General features: G+C 27.8%; 3 protein-coding genes across 3 annotated transcripts in view; 2 read left to right on the top strand and 1 right to left on the bottom strand.

Annotated features, from left to right (window-relative positions):
• The window catches only part of LOC100199064 (26S proteasome non-ATPase regulatory subunit 1), an 85,541-nt gene extending 82,506 nt beyond the window's left edge, over positions 1 to 3,035 (top strand). Inside the window, exon 31 of the mRNA XM_065787984.1 lies at positions 2,860 to 3,035. Within this exon, the coding sequence (XP_065644056.1) occupies positions 2,860 to 2,936 (77 nt within the window). The 3' untranslated portion in view covers positions 2,937 to 3,035. The remainder of the gene's footprint in view (positions 1 to 2,859) is intronic.
• Positions 3,036 to 3,788: 753 nt separating this feature from the next.
• LOC136074366 (uncharacterized) lies at positions 3,789 to 6,870 on the top strand. Its single transcript, XM_065786672.1, has 4 exons — positions 3,789 to 3,985; positions 4,270 to 5,083; positions 5,200 to 5,799; positions 6,148 to 6,870. Exons 1-4 carry the CDS (start codon positions 3,789 to 3,791, stop codon positions 6,868 to 6,870), a joined length of 2,334 nt encoding a protein of 777 aa, XP_065642744.1.
• Positions 6,871 to 21,148: 14,278 nt separating this feature from the next.
• On the bottom strand, positions 21,149 to 23,482 carry LOC124810265 (formyl peptide receptor-related sequence 7). The gene has a single exon (XM_065787983.1). It carries the CDS (start codon positions 23,069 to 23,071, stop codon positions 21,491 to 21,493), a length of 1,581 nt encoding a protein of 526 aa, XP_065644055.1. The 5' UTR covers positions 23,072 to 23,482; the 3' UTR covers positions 21,149 to 21,490.
• Positions 23,483 to 24,774: the final 1,292 nt, after the last annotated feature.

Raw genomic sequence — 24,774 nt, 5'->3', positions numbered from 1 at the left:
GACGTCGTTCAACATTTAATTCATCTTGTAGGATGGTCAGAAATTTATGCGCAAGTTCAACCCGATTTTGTTGATTTGCTGGGGTGAGGCCATATGGGATTTATTGTAAACAAATTGATCTTTTCATCAATTTTTTGGTGGTTATTGAATAAACTGAACCAAAAGAATTGTTTATGACATCACAAATTTGCTCTATTGTTAAAAATTTGTCTTCATCAAGCAGTTGTTGAATGATCTCAATGTTGTCTATAGTTGTTGAAGTACTGGGTCTACCTGACCTCGATTCATCTGAAAATTGACTATAATCACTTATGTTTGATGTAGAATACTTTTGGTAGTACTTGTATACTGTTTGAATGGATGTTGCATCGTTACCCCAGGCAGTAATTATGAATTTGTGAGCATCAGATGGAGACTTCTGATTACGACGACAAGTCTCAATTAACAATCTAATACCAACTTTGTCAATTTGCATTATAGCTTTAATTATTCAAATGACCTAAAATTAAAAATATTTATTTTATTAAGCATATATGTACATAAGTTAATGTTAAGAATATCTATAAAAAATTCTATTGGCAAGAATATTAAAACACGAATTATATAAACTTTTTGATAATACTGATATATATAATTAATCATCTGTAAATTATGAAATATATATATATATTTTTTTGCATGGATAATGGGTAGCATTTGATAATCCTGCCCAGGTAGTAAGCAACGGACAGATACCCGTGTATCCGTTGACAGCCCTATTCCTAGATAATGTTAAATTTATCATAATTTATGTACAGTGCAGAGTCACAGTCCGTGAATGTGCCGCTCCTCCTTACTTTAACTTTAGACCTAATCCAATTTCACATTGAAAGCAAACTATTTCTAATAAAGTCTAGTATAACAAAATAATGCATTTGATAATTTGTATAAACCTAAAGTTGGCAATCTTTTAAGACGGAAGAGCCGAAGTTTATAATTTTCCAGTTGTTAAAGAGCTACTAACATCTTGTTTTAATATTAAAATAGTATTTGTGCATGGAGCTGGAGAACCGCATTTTAAAATCGAAATTTTAACATCAAATTTGGCTTGCGAGCTGCAGGTTGCCGACCCCTGGTATAAACATTTAAATAATATAATGTAGACTATGTACTTACATAAATCTTTATTTGTTTTCGCAGCAGACCAACCAAAACAAACTTTAAAAAAAATTGTTACGAGTAAAAATCTTGAGTTTGCTTATTTAATTATGTATGTGTGTGGTAATTTTTAAAGCACAACACTGTTGTTAAAAGTAGAAATATAGTCATTAAAATGCTGAAGGTTTAGTAAGTGTGTAACACAAGGCTACAAATGCTGTCTAATTTTCCTTTTTTTAAGTAACAAAGTTTATTGAAAAAAGTAACGTTGTTGACGTCAACTTTTCTTGACCTTCCCCCTCCCCTTTCGCCTTGTCAAAAAAATTTTGATTTTCAAATCTGACCAGCCAATGCAATTCTCTTACTCCACACTTGCACTGCTTAGTGGTAGGGCATTATTATTTGGTGATAAACCACTAACAGCAGCTATTTTTTCAGTAACTGTTATTTACACTTTCCATATTTTTCCTTTTACATAACTAGCATGATCTCTCTTACGAGCACGTTTTTTTCTTAAAGGTTAAATTCCAATCTCAGAAAGGCTATTAATAGTGTCACTTGAACATCATATATCATCTATATCATTAGTATCGTCAATTTTTTCACTTGAGTTAGTGTTTGAATAAGCTTTGCGGCAGTTTAGACACTATCTTGACATGGACTTTATTTTTAACTTTCAAAGAGAGTCTGCAGTCTCTAGGTTAAAAAACTAGACAAATAAGAGTTTTTGGAGGAACTTAGGAACAGTAACAGTAAAAGAATGAGACTTAATTGAATAATGAGTAACATGAGAATGAATTTTTATTAGATGGCACAAGCTCTTTAGAGCAGTGCCCATTATAGTATTTGTAGAAAAAAGAAAGAGAAACAACATTACAACGATGCGATAATGGCTGGAGGTTGGTTGCAATAGCAGGTTCAACTATATTTACACAGTGTTTTTCTACCTTGCAACGATTGGCCTTACCAAAAGGATTTAAACAATAGCACTGCAAATGCGTGTATTTAACCAACAGCAGTGATTTGTAGTGGAAACAAATTATAAATTCGCCTGACAATCAAACTCTTGATCGAAAGTTTTGAGCAAAAGTAAAAACTCTTTTTTCATAAATAAGTACTTAAACGACATAAACTTTTGTCAAATTTTCCAATACAACAAGTATTTAAATTTTGTTCAACAGGCATATCAGGATGTAGATATATTTAAAATAGTAATAGTTTAAATACGGAATCAGGGTCTTTTCTTTTCTGTGGAAAGTATTTTTATAGATAAGTAAACTGCCAATCACTTTCTAACCTTGTAAGATATTATTCGATAGTGGATTCAGAAAATATATTTGTTAATTAAATATATCCAAAAATAGGTGCATCAAATAACTTGTCAGAAAACAACCAAACCAACATTAAAAAATATCACTTAAATTAATGAAGAACAATTGAAAACATTAACAGTAGTCTGACGAACAATTGTTTTCTAATAAAGAATAGTCATCGTCATCTGACGTCAACTGACGTTTTTTTATGAAAAATATATAATTATGTATGGATCAGTTTATATTACTATTTTTTGCATTTTGATTTTTGCATTTGAAAATTATTATTCCAATCAAAAACAGTGTAAAGTCAGCAATCTTTTGTTTTCCTAATTCCGAGAACTTATATACATATATATTATGCTTATATACATATATATTATATTAATAATTTTTTTTTTGTTCATAGCATTTACTGCATCGACAGCAGACGATGAAAACGACGAACCTGAGCCTCCTGAACCATTCGAATACACTGAAGTTTAATTTTTCAAAGATGTTTAACATTTAGTTAAATACAATTTTTTGTCTAGTCTTTATATATATACATATTTATAAAAAGATTCTAAATTAAACTGAACGAAATCGTTTTCACTTAATTATGTTCCATGATGAGCGCTGCCAAAACATTCATCAACTTAAGACTTTAAAAGAAAAATATTTGAAAAATAAAGCCTATTTATAAATCTATTGAATTTTTGTATTGAAAATTAATCTATTGGAAAATAGAAAAATGTGTTAATTTGGTTAATTGAAAGTGAACCAGTATTGATCAGTAAAAAATATGTTGTTTTTGACTTTAAAATAATTAAAAATATCTTTAAATTTCTCAGCTCTCGCCTTTTTCTTAAAGGAATAGAATGTATGTTTTTTTTTTTTTACTGCAGGTAAACTTTATTAATTTATTGTTTAACTAATTTGTTGAATTTTTTTTTAATATTTTTTCTAACAGTTAGGGTCTTGCCAAAACGTAATAAAAATGATTATTTTAACGATTTTGTACTCAACAAAATATTATCCTTTAATAGCATTTTATAATATGCTTTATTAAAAAAAAAATAGTAAATTATATATGGAAACATTACATATATTGCTTTATATTAATATAGTAGTAGTAGTTTCATTTATTTCGCCGCTAAGGATATATAATGGAACATCGTAGCTGGAAAGAACATTAAGAAGACTAAAGAGCAAATTACCATCATCAATACTATTGCAAATGAAACAGCAGAACAAATGAAAAAAGAAAATAACATACTAATTTACGGAATAACCCAATGTAATAATGATGATATTTTAGAGAAAAAAAAGTTTGACCAGAGTGAAATAAACACAATTATGTCTAAAATTAATACAAAAGATATAAAGATAAAAAAATTGACACCTTTAAGATCTAAAATAGAAGGTAAATCAGCACCAATAATTCTTGAATTAGAAAGTAAAGCCTGTAGAAATTTAATGTTGAAAAATGCATACAATAACAAGGACAAAATTAATGGTATTTATTTTAACGTTGATATGACTGAAGCAGAAAGGTACCTTATGTATCAACTAAGAAATCAAACTAAAGAACTAAATACTTCAATTACTAATGCATCGTTGATATATTATGGTATCAGAGATTACAAAAATTTAAACGTACACAATATTAGCAATCAATGAGTTTAAATATTAATTCATTCAAACCAATTTGTCTAATAATAAATTCAATAAAAAAACATTGCAGCTAACACATTGACCAAATATGTTAAAAAATTTCAGACTCGTGATGTAATTAATTCCAAAAAACATAGTATAGATATAAATAAAATTGTCTAAGTTGTAGATACACAAATGCTACATCATTAAACAATAAATTTGACTTGTTTCTATTAGATATTGCATCCTTTAAACCTGATATCTATATGATCACAGAAACTTGGTTTAATGAAAACTCAGTTACAAATGTAAATGGTTATCAAATAATCCATAATAATAGATCAAATAGTCGTTCAGTTAAAACGCATGGAGATGGTGTTGCTATCTATGTAAAAGAAAGTTTTTTAGTTTACTCACCCAATGATAGTTTCACTAAAAACAACGACATTGAACATATTTGGTGTATTTTAAGTATAAAAGATGAACAAATTTTACTTGGTTGTATTTATCGGCCACCTGATGCATCTGAAGAAATAAATAACTGTATCTGTAAAATAATAGAAGCAGCTAAGAATAAAATTGATCATAATAGGTACTCTGGTTTACTTATTTCAGGAGATTTTAATTATCCAAATATAATATGGAAAAAAAACAATGTTCAAAACATGAAAAAATATGATAAATACTCCACCAAATTTGTTGAATATATAAATGATAACTACTTACATCAAGCAGTTATATCACCTAAATATAATGCAGATTTAATTAATGGTAATATCTTAGATTTAATTTTAACAGAAAAACCTGAACGTATAAACAAAATCCATCATAACCCAACTTTAGGCAACACTAGAAATGGACACCAAATACTTAACTGGAAATATTTTGTAAAAAACACCGTTAAAAATGAAATGTCAAATTTTGGGAAATCTGGATTTAACTATAAACTTGGTAATTACACAGTCATAAAGCTATTAATGAAAATGATTGGGAAAGTTTTTTTGCAAAAAATAGTATTAATGAGTGCTATGAAATATTCCTAAATATCTATAATGAATTATGCAACAAATACATTCCTAAAAAAAATATATACTTCAATAACAAATTACAGCCCAAACCTTGGATTGATAGAGAAGCAAAAAAAGCAATTAGAAACAAAACAAGTTTATGGCACAAACTATTATCTAATGGTTTTAAATGTGAGAAGCTAAAAGTCCAATATTTTTTAATCAACAAAACAATAAAAAATCTAGTTAAATCAAAAAGAATAAATTATGAAAAAAAAATAGCTAAGTCATCAAAAGAAAACCCAAAACTATTTTATGCATATGTTAATTCAAACAGAAAAATAAAGTTAGGCATTAATATAATAACAGATAAAAATTGTTCTTTACAAACAAATCGTGATAATATTGCTAATATCCTCAATGAAAACTTTCATTCAGTATTTGTTATAGAAGATCCAACAAATTTTCCTAACATTACAGTAAAAACAAGCAAGATTTTAGAATTAGATATAGACTCAGTAATAACTCAAGACATTGTTAGAAATAAATTAAGTGAACTAAATGTCAATAAGGCATTAGAAGCAGATGGTGTAAGTTCATATGTGTTAAAAAAATGTCAAAATAGTTTTTGCAAACCTCTAAAGTTACTATTCAAAAGATCCTTAAAAGAAGAACAAATTCCACTTATATGGAAAATGGCAAATGTAACACCACTATATATAATATTTTTAAATCAGATGAAGATATTCGTATAAACAAATTACAACTAGATATTGATAATATTATGGTTAATGAAATTTTTTTTTTTTTCAATTTTTATTTTAGGTGCCCCAAGATGTCCTAACGGTCTTGTCACAGAGCACCGAGGAAGTGCATTTAACCAGGAAGTTCACGCCTCCTTCCATACCGTGACGCGAAAGTTTGTCCAGAGCTCGTTTCGAACCTGGATCTCCTGCTTATGTCATTATGGTTTTTTTATTAAATTTATGTCATTATGGTTATTTTTTATTAAATTTATGTCATTATGGTTAATGAAATTTAACTATGAAAAGTGTAGAATTATGCAAATTGGCTTTAAAAATCCATGTATAACTTATTCAATGTTCGACGCTGAAATTCAACAGAATAATATCTTAGCAACATCAAAAGTAGAACGAGATTTAGGAGTAATGATGCAATCTAATTTAAAATGGACCAGTCATATTGATAATGGTGTCGGAAAATCAAATCAAATGCTTGCTCTTATTAAACAAACTTTTAAATATTTTGACTCAAATATGGCAAACAAAATATATACGACTTTTGTAAGACCCCATCTTGAGTTTACAATCCAAGTATGGTGTCCTTATCTGAAGCAAGACATTTTAAAGTTAGAAAAAGTACAGAGAAGGGCAACAAAACTCGTACCAGCTTTTAAAAAAATGCCATATGAAAAAAGGCTTCAGCTATTGAAATTAACAGCTCTAGAAGAGCGTCGTTTAAGAGGATATCTTATTTTTCAATATAAAATACAGAACGCTTATGAGGAAATAAATTGGATAAACGACTCAATATCTAAAGTTCAATTAAAACCTTACAATTTTCGTAGTCATAACCAAAAGTTAACAAAGGCATACTGTAAGAGTAATGCTAGATATAATTTCTTTTCGTGTAGAGTCGTAAATGCTTGGAATGGTTTACCACCACATATTGTCGAATCAATAACAATTGACCAATTCAAAAATAACCTTAATAAATCAGATTATTGCAAAAATTATTTATTAAATACTAAATAATATTTATATACATTGAAAAGTAAACAATGCTATTTTTAAAACATTTATAGCTGTTATAGCACAACATCTTCTGTTATTGTGCTCCACAATTGATTTCATCAATTATCACAGTGTACATTATTACTATTATTATTATTATTATTATTATTATTATTATTATTATTATTATTATTATTATTATTATTATATACATATTGCCTCTTATTGTCGTTTTTATAATAAAATGAATGAAATTCCATCCACAACAACATAAAATATATAAGTGCCAAAAATAAGATGAATATAAGATATATTATTATAGTATTACATATATTGCTTTATATTATATTTTTATACTGATACTATGCTGTTAAATATTTGATGCGTGGTTTAATGATCAAAGGTTATTCATATCTTTAAAATTATACTAAAGCATGTGATCGTTAAATTTGGAACGATAAATTTCGTTTTAAAACTTGTCACTAACACATTATTAAATTATTTTTTTTCGCGTAGTTACATTAATTAATTATAGTATTAATTAAAAACATCAACAAACGAGTCAAAATGTTTCTCTAAACTAAAATGCCATCGAAACAGTTAGAAAAACGAAAGAAAATTCTGCACAACTATCTACAAAATCCTTCTGCATCATTACTTTCAATCGCTAAAGCATCTGAATCTAGCAAAACTACTGTTTATATGGTCATAAAACAATACAAGAGCTCTCTATCTATCGAAGAAAAAGTGGCTTTAAGGATAAGAAAGCAGCAATTAGTATTCGACAATCATTCACGCAAAATCCTGGCTTATCGAACAGAAAACGAGCCAAAAGGTATGAAGTTTCAGAGCTTTTTAAAGATTGAAATTTAGCAAGCAATATGCAGTCCACTTTAAACTCGGATGTTTACATCAAAGAATACTTGCAAGCTAGACTTTTGCAATTTTATCGAAGTTACGATGTCCCCTGTTGGTTCTGGCCTAATCTTGTTTCTTGTCATTATTCTAAGAAGAGTGGTACACTCTTCTTAGAGAGACATCAAATTTATACTAAAAAACTTGAATCCATCAATCTGCACACAGTTCCGTCCCATTGAGAAACTTTGGAAAACTGGCAAAGGATATTTGCGTAAGAGTAGCAGAGCAATAAATACAGCTAAAGATTTGATTAGAAAGTGGACATTAGTAAGAAAAAAAGTGAACCAAAGACACTGTGCAGAAGTTGATGTTGAAATAATGAAAAATATTAAAATAAAAAGCAATTTTATAATCTTCAAGTTCCTTAGGTTAAAATAAATATTAAATATTTTGCATTAGTTTAATTATTATCATTTTTTTTTAACTTTCATCGTTTTGAATTTAACGATCGCATGTTTTACCCAGTGGTCATAAAACATACAAAAGAGGTCTTTTAAACATATGTGGAGCGTTTTGAGCGTCTTTTGAACGTTTTGGACGTCTTTTGAACGTTTAAAATACGTCTTTTTAGGTCCCGCGCCCACTGGATATCCAGTGGGTACGGGACTCAGTGAGGGCGTAAGAAAAACGTCTTTTAAAAGTCTTTTGAACGTTTTGGATGCCTTTTGAACGTTTTGGACGCCTTCGGGACTTCAAAAAAGTCTTTTTAGGTACCGTGCCCCCTGGGTAGAATTACAACTAAAATTTGAACTAAAAACTCCAGTTTTGGGTAAATAATATATAGAAAATAGTGTTTATTTACCCAAAACATTTTTCTTTTCAAATGTTATATCCGGTAGTAGAGAAGTGATGCAATAACATTGTAATCATGAGAGTTGGTTAAAAATTAATTGCTGTAATTGGTTTGGATTTGGGTTGGCAAATTTAATCCAAAAAAGTATTCCAAAACTTGCGCTTTTTGTTCATAAAGTTCGGAGGCCAGAGCCGAGCCGGGAGCCAAGCCGTAAAAAAAACATTCGGCCCCACAAGCCTGTATGTCAAAATAAAGGTTATAAGTCAACCTTAAATACATTATTTTGTTTATCAACAGTTCATAGTTTAAGAAATTTTTGAATAAAAGTGATTTTATCAATAGTTTATATTTTTAGTAATTTATGGATACAAGCAATTTTATCAATAATTTGTAATTTTAGTATTTTTTGGATACTTTTATTTTTAATGGTCGCTTGAACGACGATTGCATAAGTAAAATGTTCAAAAAACATTTAAAAAACGCTTTAAAAGAAATTTTTTTATCATTTGATTAAATATTTTATGGGACCTTAAAAAAACGCTTAAAAAACGTTTTTTCCAATCTAAAAACGAGGCACTGCGCATGTGTAATTTTACATAAATATGGAGTATTTTCAAGTTTTTCAACGAACTCTTACGACTTCACAGTGGGCCAGAATTTTTTTCCGTGGCCAAAAGTCCCAAAAAAGTCAAATCTTCTAAACTTTTTTTTTATTTTATTATTGAAACATAGGTGCTTTACTCTACTCAAAAATCTATCCGTTTAATTACTAGAGATGAAGGAAAGTTTGCTAGAACCATTCATAATGGCTTTAAAATTGTCAAATTTTTGCAAATTTTTTTTTCAAAAACACTTATCCTCAAAATCTACATAAGTTTTTTCAAATGAAAAAGCTTTGGACTATTTTTATTTTAAATGAACATATTAACTTAGTGCTTATAAAAAGTATTGTTTTAGTAATATATTTGTATTTAATTTATTCATAATATGTCTTAGAATTGTTGATATTTTAAAGGTGTCTTTCTAAATTTCCTCATCTTCCTTTTTTCTAAATGCCACCCGAAGATTGTTTGAATTTCCGATTTTTGCATTTACTAAACAGCAGTTATTGTTTACAAAAAACCCAGCTGCGACCATTCTTTATAATATATTTTTTAGTTCAAAATCGATGACTTTTTTTGCTTTTATAAAAAGACCAGTTTAAAGTTAAGATATTTTTGTTTAAGGAATATAGTTTTTTTTTTCTTTTTTAATTTTATCTAACACATCGAACCGTTATTGTTTAAATAAACTTTTTTGTTATTATTTTAATGTTTTCAAAAAAGGAAAAAAAAAGAAAATCATTTCACTATAAATACATAAAAATCAAATATTTAAGTATTCGATTCCAACCAAATGCCGCTCTCTTGAAATTGAAATTAATGATATTTTGGAAGTATAAAGGTTGTTTAACACCAGAGGCGTAGAAAGAATTTTTTGGTGTTCCAGATAGGTAACTTCCAGACATGGAGCAAACTCCAAACATTTATATGTTTATACTTATGTCAAATAATGAGTGTTTGCAAAAAATTGCGATGATTGGAGGCTGGGAACAAAAATGCCCCAAAATTTTCGCCCCCCCCTGCCCCAAACGTGAGAGCAACAAGTTGATGAAGTATTACTTGTACTATTCTTAACTAGACTTATATTCATCGATAAATTTTAGATTTCATTTAAAAATGTTTTAGCGTTCAAAAATTATGACCATATAAAGTTTAAACCCCCCTCAATTTGAGGGGGTTGCACATTTTATATAGTAATAATTTTTAAACGCTAATAGATAATACTATGAAACTTAAAATTTATTGATGAATATAAGTCTAGTTAAGAATAGTACAAAAAATACTTCATCAACTTGTTGCTCTCACGTTTAGCGCAGGGGGCGAAAATTTTAGGGCTTTTTTGTTCCCAGCCTCCAATCATCGCAATTTTTTGCAAACCCTCATTATTTGACATAAGTATAAACATATAAATGTTTGGAGTTTGCTCCATGTCTGGAAGTTACCTATCTCGAACACCAAAAAATTCTTTCTACGCCTCTGTTTAACACTATTAAATAAAATCAGCTGCGACTAGCTATAATTTAAACTTAAAATCGATTTTGAAAATTCAAGATTTTAGACTAATTTAATTCTTACTTTACAATGCATAGTGATATGAAAAAATTTATTGTCTTGAAATTTGTAACCATGAGCGAGACTAGGATTTTTCAAACCGAGACGAGACCGAGACGAGAAGTTAGTACTTCTCGTGAGACCGAGAACGAGACGAGACGAGAAATTTAACAATTTTTCAAAACAAATTTATTAAAATCCAAGTATAAAAAAATAAATGTAAACATGGTTTTGACAAATAGACACAAATGACATTTGTCAAATGTAAACAACCTTTTCAAACATTAATTCAGAATTTTTTTGCCAAACTTTTCCAACAAGACAATGTTTTCTCTGATTAAGATGATTTGTTCTACTTTTTCTGGGTGTAAGTTGTGTCGGGATGATCGGACGACATTTCCATCTGAGCTAAAAACTCTCTCTGATTTAGTTGAACTTGCTAGAATAGCTAAAATTTGTCTAGATAATGAAGAAAGTTCTAGCTAATGAAGAGAGTTCTGGCAATGTATTTGAATGCATTTTCCCCCAATCAAGAATCGGAAAGTCTTTTTTGGCATCAAGGAGATATTCATACTGGCATATTTCGCTCAAAATAGGATTCAGTTCAGATGTTGGCTCTTGTGTTTCAAGTCTGACGTTTAACTTGCACTTCAGTTTTGAATTAGGGGACAAATCTGCTGAAAGGACTCTGGCAACAGTTTGGCACTCAACATTATCCTTAACCTGTGAGGCTAACCATTCTTTTGTTGTTTGAAATTTTTTGAAGAGCTTCAAGTGAAGTCCCTTTAAAGCAGGATTTAAGTAGTTTGCTGCAGCACTCAATAAGTTTCCAGTATGACAAAGAGGAAATCTTTTTTCAATGCAGCTTTTCAAGTTTTTTGCATACAAGACACCGTAGCCATTTTTTCCATCCGTCTCAATAAATTGATCAATTTTGTCATGGATTAAATAAAGAGAATCGGCGACAGTGTTAATTGTTGGAATAGTCTCAGCCGACCACGTTTCTGTAGCTTCTTTAAGTGGTGCTAAAAATTCTACTGCTCCCTCGATTGATTTCAACTGTGATGCACTGATGGTCTTTGAAGAAAAAATATCTTCATTTGCACATAAGCTGATAATTGCACTCTTTAGATGTAGGGCAGAAGCCATGCAATCCAGTTCACTATTCCATCTTGTGTCAACAAATTGGCGTAACTGTCTAAAATTGTTTCCTTAGGCGTCTGATTCTGATTCAAGCAACTCAGCTGCAACTGTTGACTGGTGAGTTAAAAAAGCCAAATCTTTGCATGTTTGCAACGCATCATCCATTCCAGCAGTCATTCCAAATGAGTCTCGAACTGCACATTGCAAAATATGATTGTTGCACAAGTTATGGTCAAGGCGCTGTGACAATTTGACTGCAAGTTTCATGTTTCTTGCCTGGTCGTTCACGCAGTATATTGGCAAACAAGTAGGCAAATTTAGTTCTTCTAAGAAAGAATCCAGCTTTCCTTTAATTAAGATACCTGTGTGTCTGCTTGGGAACTGTTGGACATGGGGTGTCCAGTGATGTAGTCTCCAATTTTCGTCAATAGCATGAAAAGTCCAAGAGATAATGCTGTCCTGAGCTCTAGAAGTCCAAAGGAGAGAAGTAAATGCAGCACTTTTTAGTCTCCGTTTTTAATCTCCGTTATTATGCTCTTCATTCCAGCTTGAACTTCTTATGACCGAATTGAAAGCTTTCTTGAATATGTTGTTCTGTGATGAAGGCTCAGTTTAGGGTTTGCAATGTCAAACAATTTCTTGAAACCTCTTCCTTCGACTTCTGAAAAGGATGCCAGATCAGTTCAAAAGTAATCCAGCATTGCAGAGTCAAACTGTTTTTGAATGGAATTGTCTTTGTCATATTTGGACTTTGTTTCAAGCATTTCGACTATGGTTCGTTGTTTCTTCTTAGGAGGAGGAAGAAGAGAGTCGTCAGTTTTTTCAGAATACTCAACGTAATCTTGGCTGTGTTTTTTTTCGAGGTGACGATAAAGTCCGCTTGTGTTTTCATCTTTTGTTTTCACAGACTTTTTGCACGCCTTGCATTCAGCACCGTCACTTGTTTTTTGAAAATATCTCCAGATTTTTTTTTTCTTGGTGACATTTTTGATCGTTGAAATGAGGCAAGAATATTTCTCTTCAATATGAACAATATGTGTCAGCTTAAATTCCACTGGTAAACTAATGAAATTAAGTCGAAAGTGCACCATTTTATACAAAAAGTTTTTGTATTTAAAATCTAATTAAAAATATTTAAAATCTAATTAAAGTTTTTTAATTAGATTTTAAGAAAAAATCTAATTAAAAAGTCTAATTAAAAATCTAATTAAAATCACGGAGTCAAAATATTAATTAATTAAAAAAACAAATTATTAAGCATTTTGTAAATGATAATAATTTTTAATTTAGAAAATAATATAATATTTAAGTCTCGTTCTACTTCTCGCGAGAATTATCTATTTCTCGTTTCTCACGAGAAGTCCCATTTCTCACGAGAAACGAGAACGAGACGAGATCTCGCTCATGGTTAGAAATTTGAAGTTTATATGATATTATGTGATTATATGAAGACTAATTAGTTGATAATTGCAGCGATTTGATTAAAAAGCTGTAACATTAAAAAAGCCTTAAGCATAAAAAATTAACGTAGACACTATAAAAAAATGGAAGTTAGACACTTACATATACTGTAAATGTTAAAAAATAGATAAACTATTAGTCACTAACATTCTGCATATAGACTTTTAGTGAACATTAAAATACATAGCTTCAAAGTTAAAGCAACATTGTATTTACCTAGTTAGTTTATTTAAAATAGCTTTATTGCTACTATAGTCCCTAAACGGATTAACCTTACGATCCTCGTGGTCAAACTGTTGTATTTTTTATATAGTAACTTTTGTCGCCAGCTCGTCGCTAACCAATATCATACTAGAAAATTACTTCGTCAAATACTTTAATCTGTATAAATTTTTTTATTATTATTATTATTTGCCGTTATTAACAACAACATAAAACTATTAAAGTTTTTTAACAAAAAAAATAAAATAAAAATAAAACTGCAACAAAAGAGAAGTAGTGTCAATAACTATTTTTTTAGATAATTTATATTATTTATGCATTTATTTTAAAAGAGAGATTTTAAATCAAAGTCATTTTGTAATAAGAGACTCTTAGATTCTTTCCTGAATTGTTCCAAAGAGATGTTTTGAATATTATTTTTTTATAATAAATTTTGAAAAGTGTTTCCATAGAAGCGGTCCACGGTATTGGATTTGGTAAGAACTTAGTTTTAAATTTGTTTTTGATACAATAAAGTTGTTTATTGAAATTTAATTTTAAACATGATTTATAGAACTTGGTGTATATTAAGTTTATAGATACTTAGGGCACCAAGCTTCTTTAAAGGTTGCGATGAAAAGTTCTGTGTTCACCAAATACAATCCTGCATGCGTGTTTTTGCTTACTATAAAGTTTTTTTTAATTTACTATAATTAGTACTACCCCATACAATATTACAGTAAGAGATAAAACTATGAATAAATGAAAAGTATATTTTTTTCAAGGAAGCAGTGTTAAGATATGGTTTAGTTTTATATAATATGGACATATTTATTGAGATTTTATTTTCTGCGTATTTTATAAATATTTGATGCTAAGTACAAATCATTTATATACAAGAAAAATAATAATAGTCCTAAGATTGAACCTTGGGGCACACCACATGTAATATGTTTTTCTTTTTCAATTTTTTTATAAATAATACATTGTGACCTGTTCGCCAGGTAATCTTCAAATCAAAGTAAGTTTTTATTTCTTCCTCCATAGAGTTCCAGTTTTTTTATAAATATCTTATGATTAACAGTGTCAAAGGCTTTTTACAAATCAATAAAAACTCCTAAGGTAAAATAGTCATTATTGAATGCATCTAATACACGATTAATTAGTTCAAATGCCGCATGGTTTATTGAATTATCTTTTTTAAACCTAAATTGTTTACTGTAGCAAACTGTTTAACATCAAATAGTTATAAAGTCTGTTGTACATAATTCGTTCCAATAATTTTGAGAAGCAAGGTAAGACGGAAATAGGTCTGTTGTTGGAAATATTAGTTTCGTCACCAGATTTAAAAATTCGAGTGATTACGGCAACTTTAAGTTTTTTGGCACAACACCTAGTTTTAATGAAAGGTCAAAAATATGAAATAATGACGGTTCAATGATATCGAAAACTGACTTAACAACATTTACACTAATTTTGTCAATGCCCACACTTTTATTACTTTTAAGACTATTAAAAGCATTCCTTATCTCGCTTAGATTTAAATTAGATTCTTCCATAATAGTATTACACGGTTTAATATAAGATTCAAACTCTATAGTACTTGGCGGAATTCGCCAAGTACTATAGAGTTTCTCGCCAAGTTCGGCCCTACTTAAAAAAAAAATGAGTTTAGTTTTTCAGCTATTTTTTTATTATCATAAATCATTTTCCCGTCAATTAAAAGCTTTTGGGGGAGATTATTTTTTACACATTTATTTTTACCAATTATTTGTTTAATTATATTCCATGTTTTTTTAGTGTCGCCGTTGGTTTTCTCCAGCAACTTTGCATAATAAATTTTTTTAGCGTATTTCTTTGTTTTTTCAAATAAGTTTTTATAGTTTTTGTAGTTTATTTCATTTTTATATGTTTTATGCCTTAAATATAACATTAAGTTTTTGTTTTTTTTAGACTATTTTATTAGTCCCTTGGTCAACCAGGGGCTTAAAAGAGACTTGGATTTTATAATTATTTTTTTAACCGGAAATGCTATATCATATTGTTTACAGAATTGCGCTAAAAATAGTTCATATGCATTATTGATTTCATGGGATTGTAAAATAAGATTCAAATCGATATTTTCTGACAAAAGAGTTCCAAAATACAATAAAAAGTTTCATTGATCTGTCGCGTTAAAATTGTAGAGTTCGAGGGGGATTATTTTGGGTAATGTTATCAGTAATTAAGAATATTGGAAAGTGATCTGTTAAATCAGTTTTGTTTATGCCCATTCCTTAACAACAGTTTTGAAAATTTTTAGTAACTATATTATCAAGTAATGACGATGTAGTCTTAGTTATTCTCGTTGACTTTATTGTTGGTATTAGGTTATATTGGGTTAGAGTATCTAAAAAGTATTAAACATTTTTATTTGAAGCATAATAAAGCAAATTTAAGTTAAAATCACCAGCTAAGTAAACATGTTTCCGTGTTAAACTAGTTTTGGTTAAAAAACTGCTTAAATAAGTTTTAAATTTCCTTAAACTACCAGATGGTTGTCTATAAATAGAATTAATAAATTCTATGTTGATCATTCAATAAAATACCGCGCTCTCGGATAGATTTGAAAAAAAGTTAACTTACCAATAAGATTAAATCAACAACTTATAGTTAAAAATATAGTATGATGACCAGTATTCATAAACTGAATAACTAACGTTTTTGTTTTGACCAGTATTCATAACCATTTAATAACTGGCGTTTTTTTGTTGACATAAAAAGAACAGTTTTTTATAAAACTAAGAATTATTAGTGTCTACAATTTCAAAAACACAAACTAGCAACACCATGGGTTGTTCTGAAAATTAATTTTATAATGATTTAATTTTATTTATTATTAGTTTTTGTTTTAGGTGCCCCAAGAAGACCTTTACGATCTTGAGATTTTACCTAGAAATTCTCAAAACTTGTTTAACATATTCAACAAGTTTTCAAAACTTGTTTATTTTTGTATAATTTCGTACATGAACAGTGTTCCTGTACTGGTGGGAACACTTTAAGCCGTAATAGCCTGAGAGAAGTAAGGAAGATTTAACTAGTAAGATTAAGTGTTAGTATTAGATTATTAAAATTGGGCAGATGTCCAGTAAAAAATTAAAGAAGAAGTAGGCACACATATTCCTTTCTATTTTACATCTGTCTACAACTGTCTAAGTATAGTCTTTCGTATTATGTAGGTTCGTGTATAATTGAATACATTGCGTTAAAAAAGTCTAACCAGTTGGAATTAGTCGTTTTATTCAAGAATCGCCCCTCTTGACATCATGATCTTGGGTTAAGAAATCCAGCCAATAGGAGTTAAAAAGTCTAATCATGGGTCAAGGAATTTAGCCCACTGGAATTTGTCGTTTTATTTAAGACTTCTCCTTGGTAAACTTGCCTCAAAATTATTATTTTTACTTTTAACACCATGATTCTTGATTGAGCTGTTCTTTTACCTTGAAATTCTCAAAACCTGTTTAACTTATTTAACAAGTTTTTAAAACTTGTTTATTTTGTAAAACTTGTTTATTTTTTAAAAATTTGTTTATGTTTTAAAACATGTTTATGTTTTAAAACTTGTTTATGTTTTAAAACTTGTTCATGTTTTAAAACTTGTTCATGTTTTAAAACTTGTTCATGTTTTAAAAATTTTTTTTTTTTTTTTAAACTTGGTAATTTTTTAAAACTTGTTTATGTTTTAAAACTTGTTTATTTTTTAATGCCAAAAGCAGAATAAAGCCCAATACTCAAGAACTTAATGAGAAACCACTGAGTACTACACTATTTATCGAAAATAGATAAAATCAAAAGATTCGCTATCATAATTAAAAGTTAATGAGTTTTTGAAAATTTTGCTTTAAGCATTGGATATGTATATATCGTCTTTTCGTGGCAAATTTCATTTTAATACCGGTTTTAAATCTTCTAATGTCTTGCTGTTTAGCGGGTTTTTGAACTTTTTCTGCAAGAAATAATTTTTTGAAGATAATTTTTGTCTGCAATACTTATTTTTATAATGACTGTTATATTTATTTGAATATCAAACAACATTTAAAACAATAATTAAAAACGTCTAAAGAACGTTTAAAAAACGCACCGTGCCCACTGGGTAATCTATATCGAATTATTTACTGTACACTTTATCGGTGAATATATTGTAAAATTATGACTTATCAGTCTCTTTTTCTTTTTATAAAACTAAATTAAAATTCTTTGAAATAATTTAAATACAACTGATCTAAAGATATTAAAAGTTAATTAGCAAATATAATTGATAATTTAAAGGTATTATCATAATAAGATAAGTATATGATAAATGAAATAAGTTAATTATTTTTGATAAACTATTAATTATGATAAGTTAATTATTTAAATCTAATTATAAATTTAATTCAATTATGAATTAGGCTTCCCGTTTTATTCAAGTACAAAGTTAAATTTATAAAACTACACCTGGACAAAAAATTAAAGGGGTTGTCAAGGAGTTAAAACACCTGATTTAACTTCAGAGTTATTCACCAAAGATTTAAAGAGTCTACATAGGACCCTCCTACATAACTAATTCGTCTTGTGTATTATTAGAAACAAGTGCAGGTTTTGTGTTTTTTGTTTTTTTTAATTATTTTGTAACTTTAAGGACATATTACCTTTTACTTTTTCAATAGCGTTAACAACTGAAATAATTAATTAATTAATAAAATAATTTAATAATTAATAATTTTCAACAACTGAAATAGACTTGAGTTTTGTGTAGTTCACTCAAACGTGTCAGATTTTTTGTTTCGCAATATTTCGCGTTTACAGGAAAAAGTTAATTCGTGAACAATAAGCTGTGTTAGGTCAGTTGAAACTATAATCTCACCAGTTGGTTTTTAGGCTAATGCTGCATAATTGAAAATGCATTATGTGACAATTGTAATAATTTGTAATATAGTTATATTATAATGGCTTTACTTTGAATACTTATTTTGTTTTTTTCTTTACATTTACTTTTCTTTATATTTATATGCACTTGTACTTTATATTAAATTGACTAAAATAAGTAATAACACAAAATTATGTATCGCATTTGTAACACATATGTGCTGATTCATTATTTTTAAGCCATTGAAAAATAAGTGTCATTACTTAATAGCCACAATTGACAAAATTTGTCAACTTTCAATAACCACACAAAATTAAAATTTTACAGCTTGGGTTTGTAGTGTTTTGAATGTAATAAGTTAAATTTAAATACACTGTATATGCTGCTTTATATATATGCTGCTTTATATATATGCTGCTTTATATATATGCTGTCTTAATATGCTATTTAGTAAGCTGTTTTAAATATACTGTTTTAAACAGAATATTTGTCATTAGAGAAACGTCATTAGTGAAACTTTTGTTAGCGAGATTACTAATATGTGTTTTATTTAATGACAGATTCGAATCGCGATAATGGTATAATGTGTCAAATAGCTCGATAAGTGTCAACAGAGTTGAAATTAACACTATATCTTAAAACAAAGCCAAATCAAAGTTTTTTTAAAAATAAACCATTGCTTTTTTTGTATCCATTGTATTTTAGAATAAACAGTATTTAATTATAAAATAATTTATCATATCAAAAATAGGAAATGTTTTCAAAAAATGTTAATTACAATTCAGTGATATGAGCTTAAGCACGTACTTTTAATGATTATATATATATATATATATATATATATATATATATATATATATATATATATATATATATATATATATATATATGTATGTATGTATGTATGTATGTGTTTAACAAATGCAAATAAATGCATCGTATTTATAGTTAAAATAAAAAAATAACTGTATTACTTTCTTTTCTTATTGACATCAAAATAGTTATTGTCTTGGATTTTTTTTTTCCTTGACCAGAATAACTAAAATCAAATAACACCTGAAGAATGCAGTTACAGGTTACTAATAGAGATTTCAGTGTGCGAAAAATAAAAGTTTCATTTATTTTTTCACCTCGTTAATGTTTTAAACCTCAAAAAGTAAAACTATTTAAATACTAACGAGCGAGTTGATTAGTTCATTACTAATTGGTTAGATGATTTTTATGTTTATTTGCATTTTTTAAAAAAGATGCAGAAGAAATTTATATAAGTATCTAAATATTCCTGGATCTGAAATAATAACTTCCAAAAGTACTTGTGAAATCAAAAAATTTATACTAAAAAAAAAAAATTTTATAAACTACTGCGGGAATTTAATCATTATATATATATATGTATTTTTTTATTGGATAAATTAAATAGTGATTTCACTGTTTTTCGTGAATTTTAAATAAATTGCCAAAAAGATAAAGTTTACTACTTGGCTAGATGCCATGCTGGAAATATCATTGCTTTTAATTGCACTACTTTTTAAGTGTCAAAGTTAGATGATAAAAATTTTCTCCATATTTTTGCGTCTAACAAACTGAAAAATACAACCGAGCAATAGTTTGCTGCAAAATAATTGCTCGACCACTGTATATGTTCTATCTGTGCATGCTTAACGAAAATTTTGTTTGTTTTGTACCGATAATTCGTCTCATAAAGCCGCCTTATCTTTTTAATTTTAACGGTGGCATCTTTAAACTAGCATATCGTAAATTTTAAAAACTATATTTCTATATTTAAAAAATGATGTTCAGCTTTTTTACTTTTTCTAAGAACGTTCAAGCGTTCTTTGGATTACACATGCCAACTGGGTAATAGGTCTAAGGATGTAAATAGTAAGTGTTTTAAATGGGCTTCAATGTCCTACATTATTCTTTACAGTTTTAGATTATAAATACATTTTTTTAATAAATAACTTTTTTTAATATACTGTGATCTCGACATAAACCTTCCGAAAAATGATTAAGACGTAAGATTAACGATAGCAGACAAAAGCAAATATTTTGAGTTTTAAGTAAACATAAATACTTTTTTTTAGAAATCTTCATTGCTTAAAGAATTTTTTAAAACATGATAATCAATTGTGGTTATGTTTTCATTACTTTTATTAAATTAAAAAATTAATCAGTCATAACATTTTTCATTCATTTGTCATTAGTTGAATTCAATTTACCCATATTTTAAAGCTTTCTAAAAACCTTTGCTTCTTTTTTGTTGGCTAAAACTGCATGATAAAATCTTATTAAATATCAGTTTGTTTTATCTTTTTTATGTAAAACCTTTTTATTTATATATCATGTGTTATATAATTTATTATGTATTATATAGTTTGTATTTTTATTATTTAATTAAATGTTTGATCATATCTATTCAACAACAAAAAAATATATCTTTATCTTCGAGTATTTTTTTGGTCAGTCATGTACCTGGCAAGCCTTTAAGTAACTCTCAGGCACTATATTTTGTTTGAAATTGCCACAATATTTAAATTTGCTTTGCCACTGTACTTTATGTAGTCTTAATATTATTTGCTTATTTATGGTCTCTATTATACGTAATGTTTATTTTTAAGAAGTACTGGTTATAAATGTTTATTAATAATGTTTATGATTTGAAACAGTAATTTGTTTTAGTTTTAAATGATTTATTGTTAATGATGTTTATTCTGATTATTTTAGCGATCAAAGTAAATACCATTTAAACAATAATAATTTAATAGAGTGCAATTTACAAAGAACAAATTAAAGTTTTATACAACAAAAGTAATAATTTAAATACAAATTAATTTCAACGATACTTTATATTAGCGTTTTTTCTTTTGTCTGCGTTTTCATATTTCATTAATTTTTTATTATCATTATTATTATTTTTTGTAGAGTATTTGATTTTTTTCAATTTGTTATATTTGATTACATCATTCTTAAAATTATATTCTTCGTTGACAACGTCAGTAGCTTGTTTTCTTGTTTATTCTTCCAATAAAACGGCCAAATAAATATTTCGTTGTAATTTTAAACATAACTAAGAAAAAACATATGTTATTTAGTTGCACTCTGGTTACTGCGCCTTTGTGTACAACGTAATAATTTAATTGCATATTGATAAATATAAGAAAATTTTCCACAATTGATAAAAACATTCATAACAGACCTTGAAAGCAATAGTATATATAACCATTCTTTAACCACTTCTAATGTAGTTTTGCATTCTGACTTACCGACTCCTATAAAAGTATCTTTTTGTAATATTGATATTGCAATATCAAATGCGGTATATGGGAATGTTGATAAAAAGAAAACTACGGCTGTAAACAGGAGTATGTTAACCGTTGCTCGATCTCGCAAGTCCTTTATTCGAATATTTGCAATCTCAGTGAAAGAATCTTTTTTTTTATTCATTTTTATAAGTAAGTTTTGTATGCTTTGACGTCTTCGGGATATTGAAGTTATAGAAGTACGACTGCTTCTGTTAGCTGAAAACTCGTACTTTGGGAAACTACCTGTTGAAGCACGACCCAATGAAAAAACATGGTTAACAGTACTGTAATTTTGACAACTATTACTTCTTGGTGGCAATTTTATTGCAGATGGAAAATTTTCCGAAGGAATTTGATCATAGTTTGAAACGCAGTGTCTTTTATTACGTCTATTAAAGAAGAGTGCCTCATTCGGTTGAAATATATCTACCGAATGCATAGAAAGACTAACTACTTGACGTTTTATTTTTCCATTAGTTGCGCTTAAAGTTTGAACTGTTTCTGAAGAATCAAAAGTAGGGCCTGATGTACAAGACATATTTAATAACTCAGATTCTGGAATAATGGCTTCTCTTGTTGATAACCGCTCTAAGGTTTTCGGAATACCTCTAATGGATAATCTTTTTTCTGATACGTTGGGTTTTATCTCAATAGAGTCATTGGCGTTAAGTTTACTTTTTTCTGATACGTTAGGTTTTATCTCAATAGAGTCATTAGCGTTAAAGTGAAAAATCGAAGATCCTACTATGATCGAGCTCTTGAAACGTTTGATATTGTTTATATAAATTGCTCTTTTACGAAAAGTCACAATCACACATAGTAAATAATAAAATAGAAGAACAATAGGTATAACGCTATTAGCCATGAATGTCATTAAGACGTTAAGAACGTACTCAGTGTGGGATTTAAACACTGGATAACATTTACCATCAACAACATTTAAACGCCAAATTAAAACAAAATTTAGACCAATGCATATTACCCAACACACTGCAACTGATTTATGGATAATTTTACGAGAAAATCGGCGCGAAAAAGGTCTGCATATTGCTCTATAACGCTCATATCCCATTAAACATAAAATCCAAGCGCTAACGTTTACTGTTAACGGACCAATAAATGTAAGAAATTTACACATAAAAACGCCTATGTTCCATTTTCCATTATTGAAAAGTAAGTGTAAGATATGCATAAATGACACAGTCACCCAGAGGGTGTCAGACAACGCGTGGTGTATAACGAGCCATCGAAAGTGAGACTGTTTCATTTTAAAAATGTACAATGAAATAACAAAAATGTTACCCACTAGTCCAAAAATAAAAAAGAACGCATAGAATGTGCTTCTTATAACAAGATGCCACATTTTAAGTAAAAAACTCTCGTTTTATAACAACTCGGATTGATAAAAAATTACTACCAAAGTAAATTTGAATATTTAGAAAACTATGGTCTTAATAGAAGATTGTGTATTTTCACTTACATCTTTGAATAAGGGAAGTTACTGTATACGATAAGAAGACTTTTCTTACAACAATAATAACGTTGACGTATGAATTTAATAAGCTATAATAAACAATAAACTAAATTGAAGAGAACTTGAAACACCGTAACATTGATAAACTTTCAAAATATTTTATTAAATTATCTTTGCTATTTTCAAGTGTTGTTCAAAGTGTTACTTAACATTCTACACTGTTTTTTCTTTAAAGGATTAACCACTGCAATGCATCTTAGAGCTTGATGCTAAATTGCCTCTTAACAAAGCTAATGAGATCAACTCTAAATAATGCCGTTATCATTTCAAATTGTTATTGACGTTAACGGTATTAATGACCACGTTCATTTGGATTCAAGCATTCCTTAATTTTTCTAATTAGTAATTGCAAGGACTTTCTTGAGTATTGGGTACACTTACAATTAACTAAATTACTACAGTATGAATTAATAACTATATTGAACTTTTGTTCGTGGTCGTAAAAATTTTTAAAATTATCTTATTATACTTAAAAAACAAGTGTTTGATTTAATAACTGTTGTTTAAACCAATTTGTTGTCATTTGAAGGTGATATTTGGCGCCAGTTAATTATAGAAATAGGCTTAATAATCAGTGTGAATTATCAGCAATGCAATTGTATGTGTATGTTTAATTTTATCTTATTATGATATATTTATGATATGAAAATACAAATATAAATAAATATATATATATATATATATATATATTCGCGAGCAGTGAATTGTAGTAGTAATTTTGGTTACTTTTTATCATATCGTAGTTCAATGGTTACATATTCTGTATTTTTTATTTCATAACTAATCCATAACTAAGAGGAGAAAATAAAACTTATTTAAATTCAGGTACAATAAAAACATAGAAATTTACTGCTGTGTACAATTCACTGCTCGCGACTATATATATATATATATATATATATATATATATATATATATACATATATATATGTATATATTCATTTGATGTGTACTTTTATAACAAAAATTAACAAAGCATTGATTTTAAAGCAAAGCTAAAGATAATCCCATTTGTTATACCCATACATACGTCGTTATTATATAATACATTTTAAAGTAATGAGTAAACACCCTGAAAACAAAACAAATTTGAAATTTTATATTATATTATATATATATATATATATATATATATATATATATATATATATATATATATATATATATATATATATATATGTATATATACATATATATTCTAATAAACAAAACAATTTTTTTAATTTTTGTGACTATCATTTATTTTATAAATACAGGTTTCGACTATATTATAGCTATCATCAGTTAAAATAAATTAAAATGGTTAAATCAAAATAGTAAAATTAAGTTGAATTAATAGAGACCTTATAAAAAAAATTCAAATAAAATGCAATTAAATCATGGTACAAATGTTTTAAAAAGATAAAAGAACCGGTAATATTTAAAATTTGATTTGGATATTAATCAGATTAAAATTAGAAATAATCAAATAAATAGAATAAAAAAAAAAAGATAAAAAAGGTTAAAAAAAAGTTAGTTAAAGTTAAAGTAGA

Source organism: Hydra vulgaris, chromosome 01 (assembly GCF_038396675.1).
Source record: "Hydra vulgaris chromosome 01, alternate assembly HydraT2T_AEP".
Classification (NCBI taxonomy): domain Eukaryota; kingdom Metazoa; phylum Cnidaria; class Hydrozoa; order Anthoathecata; family Hydridae; genus Hydra; species Hydra vulgaris.
Note: the sequence above shows the minus strand (reverse complement) of the source record. Positions and strands in the feature narration are given on the sequence as shown.

Bases quoted from the DNA above. Each gene is read 5' to 3' on its own strand.
- LOC136074366 (XM_065786672.1), top strand. From the start codon at position 3,789: ATGTCTAAAATTAATACAAAAGATATAAAGATAAAAAAATTGACACCT. The intron at 5,084-5,199 runs GTTTTTTTGCAA...AACAAATTACAG, and splicing joins TAATGAAAATGATTGGGAAA to CCCAAACCTTGGATTGATAG. The intron at 5,800-6,147 runs GTAACACCACTA...AACTATGAAAAG, and splicing joins TTATATGGAAAATGGCAAAT to TGTAGAATTATGCAAATTGG.
- LOC124810265 (XM_065787983.1), bottom strand. From the start codon at position 23,071: ATGTGGCATCTTGTTATAAGAAGCACATTCTATGCGTTCTTTTTTATT.